The sequence below is a fragment of the Octopus sinensis genome, linkage group LG15 (assembly GCF_006345805.1).
Source record: "Octopus sinensis linkage group LG15, ASM634580v1, whole genome shotgun sequence".
Classification (NCBI taxonomy): domain Eukaryota; kingdom Metazoa; phylum Mollusca; class Cephalopoda; order Octopoda; family Octopodidae; genus Octopus; species Octopus sinensis.
Genome location: NC_043011.1, coordinates 4,515,682 through 4,528,258, shown reverse-complemented (window position 1 = coordinate 4,528,258; position 12,577 = coordinate 4,515,682). Strand labels below are relative to the sequence as shown.

At 42.4% G+C, this 12,577-nt stretch overlaps 1 protein-coding gene across 10 annotated transcripts in view; it reads right to left on the bottom strand.

Annotated features, from left to right (window-relative positions):
* Positions 1-1,342: 1,342 nt before the first annotated feature.
* LOC115219722 (N-acetylated-alpha-linked acidic dipeptidase 2) overlaps positions 1,343-12,577 on the bottom strand; it is a 785,126-nt gene continuing 773,891 nt past the window's right edge. For all 10 annotated transcript variants that reach the window (XM_036509422.1, XM_036509419.1, XM_036509418.1 and 7 more), the window contains 2 exons: positions 10,317-10,409; positions 1,343-2,234 (listed from right to left, as the gene is read on the bottom strand). In XM_036509422.1, coding sequence (XP_036365315.1) covers positions 2,021-2,234; positions 10,317-10,409 — 307 coding nt within the window. In that variant the 3' untranslated portion in view covers positions 1,343-2,020. The remainder of the gene's footprint in view (positions 2,235-10,316; positions 10,410-12,577) is intronic.

The following is a 12,577-nucleotide window of genomic DNA, read 5'->3' as shown; positions in this document are numbered from 1 at the left end:
AAAGATGGACAAAATGCTGCTAAGTATTTTGCCCAGCTTACTAATGACCCAGTCAACTCGTCACCTTCCAAACAAATTAATACTACTATTAATCATGGGAAGTTAACTCCCCTGTAGTAGGAAGCTCATCATATGTTGCAGGGCAGCACACAGATCTTACATCAGGGACATATTTGACTCACCAACAATATTCCATGGTTGCATCAGTTTAAAATATTGATGACTTAAGTCAAATGATGTGAGCTAGCAATAATTTCAGAAGTATAGCAACATGTAGTGTGTACTGAATATATATAAGTGTGTGTGTGTGTGTGTGTATTGTAAATAAGAGATAATTACGACAGGTGAACATTCAAAGTATCTAAATTATTATTTGGTTAGGTGATAACTAACTGAAATAAAAATTAACTTAATCCTTTCAACTCCCTACATATCAGCTCTTTAACAAACCACGGCTGCTGGAGTCTCCTGTAATGAGCTGAGCTAGTATTTAATAATCATCTCATAAATAGATAAGCCTGCCATAACTCAATCATGATGCTGTACAGAGCGGGGACCTGTGGCCATTCTTCCTTGTACAGCTATGATGAGGCCTGATCTATTACAGGTATGATAAGGCCTATTATATTCCATATATTATCCGTATATCTGCAATACAGATATAACCTTTATAAGGCCTGCAACATTACAGATATCATCTGCACTGGCCTCTCATCTGTACTGGACTGAGAGGACCTGCTGTGTTAAAGATATAACCTGTACAGTGTTATAAGGCCTGCAACATTAGATATCATCTGTACAGGTGTGATGTGGCCTGTTTCATTACAGATATAACAAGCACAGATGTGATAAAGTCAGCTGTATAACAGATGTCATAGATATGATGAAGTTTGATGTATTTGATAACAACACTTGCACAGCTCTGATGAGGCCGATATTGCAGATATGACCTGTACAAGTGTTGTGAGGTCTGCTGTAGTAGAGATATTACTTGTGCTGGTGTCTTTAGGTGTATTGCATTGCACTTATTACCTATATATGCAAGTCCTGTTGTATGATGATATTTGTCACTTGTACACACAAGACTTACTGAATTTATATATCCTCCATTACAAAACACATAGTTAATGAGACAAACTCAGATGATACATATTAACCTAGTTATATCTGAGCAGCTATTTGAGTTCTGTTTTAAGATGTCTTGGTCTACATTTAGTGACAGTTTCAAAAGTTAAAAAGTCCTCTGGACTTGGAAAAGGTTAAAAAAAAAAAAAGTACTCAAGTACAAGTAGAGATGTTTTTTTTTCTTTCCCCCTTCCTGAGAAAAACAAAAACAAATATAGAAAAAGAACAAAAGAAGAGTTTATAATTTACTAAAACATTGAATATAATCCCAGAAATATCCCAGAAACAACAGAAAAAAACCTGAAGCTGTAGAAATTTGGAGTGTAGGGAAATGCCAAGGAATTAGCACCAAGGAATGGAAGCTAATGACAGTAAATTGGTATCTATACTGTTATGTTGTGGTAGCAAACTGAAGGGGAAATTGATCTGTAGGATCAAAACTGATCCCTTAGGGTATTAAAAACCTGTGAGAAAATATGTTATATAGCTAACCAATATACCAGTGTAGTTTCGATGTTTTCTTTTGGATTAAATAACACCTCATCATTTTTCTTTTCTCTTTTTCCAAATATCTCGTTCAACTCTCAGTAAAACGATCATTTGTAGAAAAAAATGAAAAGATAATAATAAAAAATTGAAAGTAATAATAATAATAATAATAATAATAATAACAATAATAATGATAATAATAATAATAATAATAAAAGATTGGATTTAAAAAATAGTCTAAAATAATATTTTGTAAAGACCATGAATCATGATGATTTAGCGTTGATGGATCACTTAAAAAATGCATGGAATGTGATCCACATCATCAATATTTGATTGATGGATCACTCAGTTAACAAGCTCTGGATTCTGACCACTGATGTAATAGGCTTGACGGATCACCAGATCACTCGGTATGGTTTGCTCTGTTAAACCCTAATCCAATTTCATCAAGTGACTCAGCAGCCGTCAGGATTGTGTACGTAGCAACTGAGATCTGTTGTTTCAGCTCCTCCCAAACGTCAGCATTTTCATTTTCGATTTTCCAAATACACTCCTTGATTCCAGGGAAAGAAGCATCTGAATAAGCATCGTGTTCCATGGGTGCAAAAATGACATGTCTGCAATTGGAAGAAAGAGGGAAGATGTTAGTAACAATAATAATATTAATTGCATCGTTAAACGATGATAATAGGCGCAGGAGTGGCTGTGTGGTAAGTAGCTTGCTAACCAACCACATGGTTCCAGGTTCAGTCCCACTGCGTGGCATCTTGGGCAAGTGTCTTCTGCTATAGCCCCGGGCCGACCAATGCCTTGTGAGTGGATTTGGTAGACGTATATATGTATATATATATATAAGTGTGTGTGTATATCTTTGTGTGTCTGTGTTTGTCCCCCTAGCATTGCTTGACAACCGATGCTGGTGTGTTTACGTCCCCGTCACTTAGCGGTTCGGCAAAAGAGACTGATAGAATAAGTACTGGGCTTACAAAGAATAAGTCCCGGGGTCGATTTGCTCAACTAAAGGCGGTGCTCCAGCATGGCCGCAGTCAAATGACTGAAACAAGTAAAAGAGTAAGTTAGTTAAATTTATATTGGTTTGATACTTATTGAATCATTCCCATAAGATAAAACCAAAATGCAAAGTAGGCACTGATGTGAGGAATATAACATAGATGGATATAGATGAGGGGAGAGTATTTCTGTTTGGATGTATAAGATTCTATCCAATCTGTAATAACACACACACACACACACACAGTCTGTAGCTATGACCAAGAATGTTTCTTCTTCTTTCATTTAGATATGACCCAGAAAGTTCCAGTAATTTTCAGCTGATCTGTATAGCATTGTTTCCTCTTTTCCAATCACCATATATATATTTCTTTATTGCCCGCAAGGGGCTAAACATAGAAGGGAAAAACAAGGGCATTCAAAGGAATTAAGTTGATTACATCGACCCCAGTGCATAACTGGTACTTTATTTATCAACCCGAAAGAATGAAAGGCAAAGTCAACCTCGGTGGAATTTGAACTCAGAACGTAATGGCAGACGAAATACTGCTAAGCATTTCGCCCGGTGTGCTAACATTTCTGCCAGCTCGCCGCCTTCGAATCACCATATATAACTGGTTAAAGTTACGACATTACCCCTCTTTTGGATTCTTAAAGAGGATCTATGATTATTCAACCTGCCTTTAAAAGAGCCTATCATTGCCCAAACATATTGCTGTATACAACTCACTCTGTGGGTGTTGGTTAAAACCACTTCTGCATTAGAGACCATGGCTTCAGTGTTGCATTGACCATTCACTGAGTCAATGCAACACTGTAAATCCTACATGAACATTTTGCTTCTGTCCATGGACTAACATCTTATTGACACTAGTTGCCCAGCTGAATGAAACTCTCAAGTTATGTTTATAGAATATTTTCCATATTGCGTAAAATGTTAATACACTAATCTAAGGAAGGCCCTTCCCATTCATGTTTTCATACTGAGCAATTTTGAGGAGGGGTATATTAATTATGATGCCTCCGAAAAGGTGAAAAGCAAAGTTGACCAAAGTGCCATTTGAACTCAAAGCATAAAGAGGGACAAAATGCTGCTCAGCATTTTGCCTAGTGTGCTAATAATTTTGCTAGCTCACAACCTTATTAATAATGATGATAATTTCAAATTTTGGCACAAGGCCAGCAATTTCAAGGGAAGAAGTGAGTTGGACATATCAACCCCAGTATTTGACAGGTATTTATTTTCTTGACCCTGAAAAGATGAAAAGCAAATTCAACCTCAGTGGAACATCAAGAGGGTGGCATTAGGTGGCATTTTGTCCATCATCGTGATGGTTCAACCAGCTCACTATTATAATAATAATGATGATGATGATGATGCTTTCTCATTTTGGCACAAGGCCACCTATTTTGAGGTGTTTGTTGGGTAAGGATTAAGACAATTACAATTGACCCCAGTACTGGATTAGTAACTATATTTAATCAATGCTAAATGGATAAAAGGCAAAGTTGACCTCAGCAGAATTTGAATTCAGAATTAAAGCAACTGGAAGAAATACAGTTGAACTTTTTGTCCAACATGCTAACAATTCTGCCAAATAAGAATAATTTCTAGCATAAGCACTTGGCCGTATATTTGGCAAGAAAGGACATTGCAATAGAATAACTGGTATTTTATCGGTTAGAAAAAGACAAAAGTCTAAGTTGACCACAGCAATATTTGAACACAGTATGTAATTGGGAGCAAATATAAACCACAAGGTTTTTTTATCCCTCGTTCAGCCAATTCATTCTACTATTCACAAGATCTGAAATTTTGCGGAGGAGAGTATGTGTAATTAAATGAACCCCAATATTTGAATGATATTTAATTTTATTGATATTGGAAGAATGAAGAACAAAGCCAATCTTGGCAAGATTTGAACTTTTGAACTTGGAATGTAAAGGGGTCCAATGAATATATTTCAGTCAACCATAATGGATGGCAATGGACTAAAATAACGATGGAAAAATGTAAATAGAAAAAAATATTACAAAAAATTAAAACAAAGAGGAAAAAGTTTTATATATATATATCATCATCATCATCATCATCATCATTTAACGTCCGCTTTCCATGCTAGCATGGGTTGGACGGTTCAACTGGGGTCTGGGGAGCCCGAAAGCTGCACCAGTCCAGTCAGATCTGGCAGTGTTTCTACAGCTGGATGCCCTTCCTAACGCCAACCACTCCGAGAGTGTAGTGGGTGATTTTATGTGCCACCGACACAGGTGCCAGACGAGGCTGGCAAACGGCCACGCTCGGATGGTGTTTTTATGTGCCACCGACACAGGTGCCAGACGAGGCTGGCAGACGGCCACGCTCGGATGGTGTTTTTATGTGCCACCGACACAGGTGCCAGATGAGGCTGGCAAACGGCCACGATCGGATGGTGCTTGTTACGTGCCCACAGCACGGAGGCCAGTCGATGCGGTACTGGCTACGGCCACGTTCGGATGGTTTTATTGTGTGCCACGTGCCACCGGCACTGGTACCACAAAGATACAAATTCCATTGATGTTCATCTATTTTGATTTGTTTTGATTTGATTTTCACTTGCCTCAACAGGTCTTCACAAGTGTCACAAGAAGGAAGGTATGCACAGGTGGACTGACTACGTCCCAGGTAGGGGCCATGGGTTATGGCCTGACTAGTCTTGCCGGGTCTTCGGATGGTGTCTTTATGTGCCACCGACACAGGTGCTAGATGAGGCTGGCGAACGGCCACGATCGGATGGTGTTTGTCATGTGCCCACCGCACTGACTACAGCACTGATGGATTCTTGTGTGCCACAGGCACTGGTACCACAAGATACAAATTCCATTGATGTTCATCTATTTTGTCTATTTTGATTTTGATTTGATTGATTTGATTTTGATTTTGATTTTGATTTTCACTTGCCTCAACCGGTCTTCACAAGTGTCACAAGAAGGAAGGTATGCACAGGTGGACTGACTAGTCTTGCCGGGTCTTCGGAAGGTGTTTTTATGTGCCACCGACACAGGTGCCAGATGAGGCTGGCGAACGGCCATGATCGGATGGTGTTTGTTACATGCCCACAGCACGGAGGCCGGTCGATGCGGAACTGGCTACGGCCACGTTCGGATGGTTCTCTTGTGTGCCACCGGCACTGGTACCACAAAGTGTGTGCCACCGGCACTGGTACCACAAAGATACAGATTCCATTGATGTTCATCTATTTTGATTTGTTTTGATTTTGATTTTGATTTTCACTTGCCTCAACAGGTCTTCACAAGTGTCACAAGAAGGAAGGTATGCACAGGTGGACTGACTACGTCCCAGGTAGGGGCCATGGGTTATGGCCTGACTAGTCTTGCCGGGTCTTCGGATGGTGTTTTTATGTGCCACCGACACAGGTGCTAGATGAGGCTGGCGAACGGCCACGATCGGATGGTGTTTGTCATGTGCCCACAGCACGGAGGCCAGTCGATGCGGTACTGGCTACGGCCACTTTCGGATGTGCCCACAGCACGGAGGCCAGTCGATGCGGTACTGGCTACGGCCACTTTCGGATGGTTTTCTCTTGTGTGCCACCGGCACTGGTACCACAAAGATACAAATTCCATTGATGTTCATCTATTTTGATTTGTTTTGATTTGATTTTGATTTTGATTTTCACTTGCCTCAACAGGCCTTCACAAGTATCACAAGGAGGAAGGTATGCACAGGTGGACTGACTACGTCCCAGGTAGGGGCCATGGTTTATGGCCTGAATAGTCTTGCCGGGTCTTCGGATGGTGTTTTTATGTGCCACCGACACAGGTGCTAGATGAGGCTGGCGAACGGCCACGACCGGATGGTGTTTGTTATGTGCCCACAGCACGATGGCCAGTGATGCGGTACTGACTATGGCCACGTTCGGATGGATTCTTGTGTGCCACCGGCACTGGTACCACAAAGATACAAATTCCATTGATGTTCATCTATTTTGATTTGTTTTGATTTTCACTTGCCTCAACAGGTCTTCACAAGTGTCACAAGAAGGAAGGTATGTACAGGTGGACTGACTACGTCCCAGGTAGGGCCCACGGGTTATGACCTGACTAGTCTTGCCGGGTCTTCGGATGGTGTTTTTATGTGCCACTATGTTCCCACAGCACGGAGGCCAGTCAATGCGGTATTGGCTATGGCCACGTTCGGATGGTTTTCTTGTGTGCCACAGGCACTGGTACCACAAAGATACAAATTCCATTGATGTTCATCTATTTTGATTGATTTTCACTTGCCTCAGCAGGTCTTCACAAATGTCACAAGAAGGAAGGTATGCACAGGTGGATCGACTACGTCCCAGGTAGGGGCCACGGGATATGGCCTGACTAGTCCTGCCGGGTCCTCTCATGCACAGCACACTTCCATAGGACTCGGTCTTCAGTCATTTCCTTGGTGAGACCTAAAGTTCGAAGGTCGTGCTTCACCACCTCATCCCAGGTTTTCCTGGGTCTACCTCTTCCACAGGTTCCCTCAACTGCTAGGGTGTAGCACTTTTGCACACAACTATCTTCAGCCATTCTCGTCACATGACCATACCAGCGCAGCCGTCTCTCTTGCACACCACAACTGACACTTCTTAGGTTCAACTTTTCTCTCAAAGTACTTACACTCTGACGATTATGAACACTGACATTACACATCCATCGGAGCATACTGGCTTCATTTCTTGCAAGCTTACGCATATCCTCAGCTGTCACGGCCCATGTTTCACTACCATGTAGCATGGCTGTACGTATACACGCATCATATAGTCTGCCTTTTACTCTTAGCAACAGGCCTTTTGTCACCAGCAGGGGTAAGAGCTCTCTAAACTTTGCCCAGGCTATTCTTACTCTAGCAGTTACACTTTCAGCACACCCACCCCCGCTACTGACTTGGTCTCCTAGGTAGCGGAAGCTATCAACTACTTCTAGTTTGTCTCCCTGGAACGTGGTAGAAGTTGGTCTCTGCACATTTCCAGTGTTTATTTCTCTTGAGCATCTGCCACAGACAAAAACTATTTTCTTAGTTAGCCTTCCTTTGACATTGCTGCACCTCTTATGTGTCCATAGCTTACACTTGGTGCACCTTATAGAGTTTCTACCTACACCTTTTTTACAGATCGAGCAGGGCCATCTACCTGAAGTCGTTTGTGGTTGGTCCACCTTCCTACTTATTAGGACTTTGGTTTTAGCTAGGTTGATTCTAAGGCCCTTCAATTCTAATCCTTGTTTCCACACCTGAAACTTCTCCTCTAGTTCTGATAGTGACTCAGCAATTAGAGCAAGGTCATCAGCATATAGGAGCTCCCAGGGGCATCCTGTCTTAAATTCTTCCGTTATTGCCTGGAGGACTATGATAAATAGGAGGGGGCTGAGGACTGAACCTTGGTGGACCCCAACCTCTACCTGGAATTCTTCACTGTACTCGTTGCCAACCCTCACCTTACTAGCTGCGTCTCTGTACATGGCTCGCACAGCTCTCACTAACCATTCATCTATCCCTAGTTTCCTCATTGACCACCAGATAAGGGATCGGGGAACCCTGTCAAAGGCTTTCTCTAAGTCAACAAACCAGGTACAACAAGGCTTACCTTTGGCTAGGTATTTCTCCTGCTGCTGTCTTACCAGGAATATAGCATCAGTAGTACTTTTCCCTGGCACGAACCCAAACTGCATATCATCTAAGTTAACTCTCTCTCTAATTAACTGGGCTATAACCCTCTCCGTAACCTTCATTACCTGATCCAACAGCTTGATGCCCCTGTAGTTATTTGTATCTAGGGCATCGCCTTTACCTTTGTAGCAGTTGACTATTATGCTGCTACACCAGTCATTGGGTATGACTCCTTCGTGTATCACCTGGTTAACTATACGGGTGACTATGCTATAGCCGACACTACCAGATATTTTGAGCATCTCTGCAGTAATTCCTGATGGGCCTGGGGCTTTCCCTGTCTTCATGCTTCTAATTGCCTTAGCTACCACGGAACTATCAACTCGGATAGCTGGTCCCTCTGTTGGGTCAACATTTGGCAGACTCTCTTTATCCCATTCATTTTCCTCATTCAGCAACCTTTCATAGTGGCGTCTCCAAGCTTCTCTCTTTGCATCCTCATTTAGCGCAAGTGAGCCATCCTCCATGCGAACACATTTCTCTCCTACCACATCTCGATTCTCTCTCACACACTGTCTTGCAACACGAAATACCTCAAGTCTTTCATCCTCACGGCGCAGACATTGGCAAATTTTCTTTTATCTGCTTCCCCTCTCTGGCTAGATAGACCTGTCTCCTAGCTTCCCTTCTGGCAGTCTGATACACTTCCCTGCTACCACCGTTCTTCCAGGCCTTCCAAGCCTGTTTCTTTTGTCTAATAGCCCTATCAACAATATTGTTCCACCACCATGTTATTTTGGGTCTTAAGGGGACTTTGCACCAGCCACAGATCTGGTCAGCGGCTTTCAGCAGGTTGTCCCTCAGAAACGTCCAGTTGTCTTCTACCCCATGTGTAGCTATACCCCCTTCCACTTCGTCAAAGGCTTCAAGTAACATATCTCTAAATCTCTGTCCATTCGCAGGTCTTTAAGCTTCCAGACCCTTCTTCTCCATGTTGGTCATCTTCTAGTCGCCCTCTTAGTCCTGATCCTAAAGTCACTAACTACCAGTCTATGTTGTGGGGTGCATTCTTCGCCTGGGAAGGTTTTGGCATTTATAAGCAGCCATCTTTCCCTTTTTCTGGCGAGGATGTAGTCGATTTGGCTAGTATGCCGCCCGATCGGTAGGTGACCAGGTGGCTTGTTGGTTTCCTGAAGTTAGTGTTGCAGATCATAAGACTATTCGCATCGCAGAACTCCAGCAGCCTGGTTCCCTCCTCGTTGCGGGAACCATAACCGTAGCCTCCATGCACGCCATGGAAGCCCCCAGCATGTCGTCCAACATGCCCATTGAAATCACCAGCCACAAAGAGAAGGTCCCTGTCGTTCGTCAATGAGGTGGTCTGCAGTAGGGTGTCATAGAAACTGTCTTTCTGTCCATCGGGTAGCCCTGGCTGAGGGGCATAGGCCGATATAATGGTTGCTAATCTATTATGAAGCACTATTCTAATCTTAAGTATTCTGTCACTTACTCTGATTACCTCAATTACTCTATCTATCCATTTCTCAGCGATAAGTATACCCACGCCACCAACCCCGTCAGTGTTCCCTGCCCAGAAAATCTTGTACCTGTGTTCCTTGCCTGTGAGGAACCTAGCAGATCCTCCTCTCCACCTTATTTCTTGCATACAACATACGTCAACACGTCTCCGTTCAAGCATCTCGACTATCTATCACGTGATCACATGACCAACCAGACCATCAGATGTTGCTACACATCGCTAGTCACAATGCGTTTTGCATTGTTTTAGCCTTCGAATGACGCCACCCCACTGGCTAAGCGAGCAGGCCAACAGAAGAAAGAGTGGTGAAAGAGTACAGCAGGGATCACCACCCCCTGCTGGAGCCTCGTGGAGCTTTTAGGTGTTTTCGCTCAATAAACACTCACAACGCCTGGTCTGGGAATCGAAACTGTGATCCTACGACCGCGAGTTCGCTGCCCTAACCACTGGGCCATTGCGCCTCCATATATATATATGCTTCTAAAACCAAGCCTGACTCACTTGTATTGTCTTTTGCCAATTATTCCTTCAGGATCAATAAAGGTTCTCTCCAGCTGTATCATTTTGTCATTCAGTATTCGTACTTGTAACGGGCTGCAAAGAGAAAAAGGGAAATATTATAAAAAGAGAAATATTCATCTCCCCATTCACATCTCCATTCTCATCATTTTTGCATCTCTTACTTTTCTCATAACAAATAAGTTCCAAATTAGGTACGATGCCAGCAATTTTAGGAGAGGAGATAATCAATTACATCAACCCCTGTATTTGACTGGTATTTTATTTCTTTACTACACACAAAGAGGACAAACAAGGACAGACAAAGGGATTAAGTCGATTACATCGACCCCAGTGCATAACTGGTACTTAATTTATTGACTCCGAAAGGATGCAAGACAAAGTGACCTCGGCAGAATTTGAACTCGGAACGTAACGACAGACAAAATACGGCTGTGCATTTACTGACCCCAAAAGGATGAAAGGTAAAGTTGACCTTGAAAAATAAAGAGTGGGAAGAAATCCATGCTAATGATTCTACCAGCTTGCTGCCTTTCTCATAGCAATCATGAGTTCACAATCATGAGGTAGTGAGTTCAATTCCTGAACCAAGCTGTGTGTTGTGTTCTTGAGCAAGACACTTTATTTTCATATTGCTTCTATTTACTCAGCAGCAGAAATGAGTTGCGACATCACTGGTGCCAAGATGTATTGGCCTTTTTCCTTACCATCGGATAACATCAGTGACGTGGAGAGTCTTATGACTGGATTCAGAAACTGAAAGAAGCCTGTCTCATATATATATATATATATATATAGTGGTTGTGTACTGTCAACTTAACGTGACAGTCCTGTAAGGGAATTACACCACCGCTGTTTAGCCCTAGGAAGCATCGACGCTTCCTGTCGGCCTTGACACATTTCCTGTGTCCTTATATATTTACGAAGGGGAGACAAATACCCCCAATAGCTAGGCCTGCATCTAGAAACATGCATGTTATTGCATGGGTAATTACTAGTCTTTCATAAACAACCTTGCCCAGACAAGGGCAACTTTCTAGGTGTAATCCCATGGTTATTCATAACTGAAGGGGGTCTTTAGCATTTACCCTAATTAATATTAGGAGAGATTGTGACTGAGGAATGAATGACATGGGGCATGGATGCAAGAAGCAAGACAGATAAAACATGGATGTTTTAGACAGTAATAGACAGATGAGTGACACAAATGAATGACAAAAGGGAAAAGAGTTAAAGCAGTGAGTAATATGGGTGCTAGAAGAGCAAAAGTCAATCATAGGGGTAAATGAGGTAAAGTAGGCACAACACACAGCTTGGTCCAGGAATTGAACTCACTACCTCATGATTGTGAACTCATGATTGCTATGAGAAAGGCAGCAAGCTGGTAGAATCATTAGCATGGATTTTTTCCCACTCTTTATTTTTCAAGGTCAACTTTACCTTTCATCCTTTTGGGGTCAGTAAATGCGTAGCCATATTTCGTCTGCCGTTACGTTCCGAGTTCAAATTCCGCCGAGGTCGACTTTGTCTTTCATCCTTTCGGGGTCAATAAATTAAGTACCAGTTATGCACTGGGGTCGATGTAATCGACTTAATACATACATACATACATACATACATACATACATATGTACACACACGTACACACATACACCTAGTGTATATGTGGCTGTGTGGTAAGAAGTTTGCTTCCAAACCACATTGTTCCAGGTTCAGTCTTCAGCATGGCACCTTGGGCAAGTGGATTTGGTTGACGGAAACTGAAAGAAGCCCATTGTATGTGTGTGTGTGTGTGTGCATGCGTTTGTCTTCCACCACTGCTTGGCAACCAGTGTTGGTGTGTTTACCTCCCTATAACTTTGCAGTTTGGCTAAAAGAGACCGATCGAATATGTACTAGGCTTCAAAAAATAAGTCCTAGTGTTGATTTGTTTGGTTAAAATCAATCCTTCAAGGTGGTGCCCCAGCATAGCTGCAGTCTAATGACTAAAACAAGTAAAGTGTTTTACCTTTTACTTATTTCAGTAATTAGGCTGTGGCCATGCTGTGGCCCTGGGACAACCAAAGTCTTATGAGTGGATTCAGTAGATGGAAACTGAAAGAAGCCTGTCTCATATATATATATATATATATAAATAAGTGTGTATGTGTTTGAGTGTTTCTGTGTCTGTCTGTCTTTGTTCCCCACGATAACAGGTATTGGTTTGCTTACATCCCTCTTAGAAGTTTGGCTCAAGAGGTGGA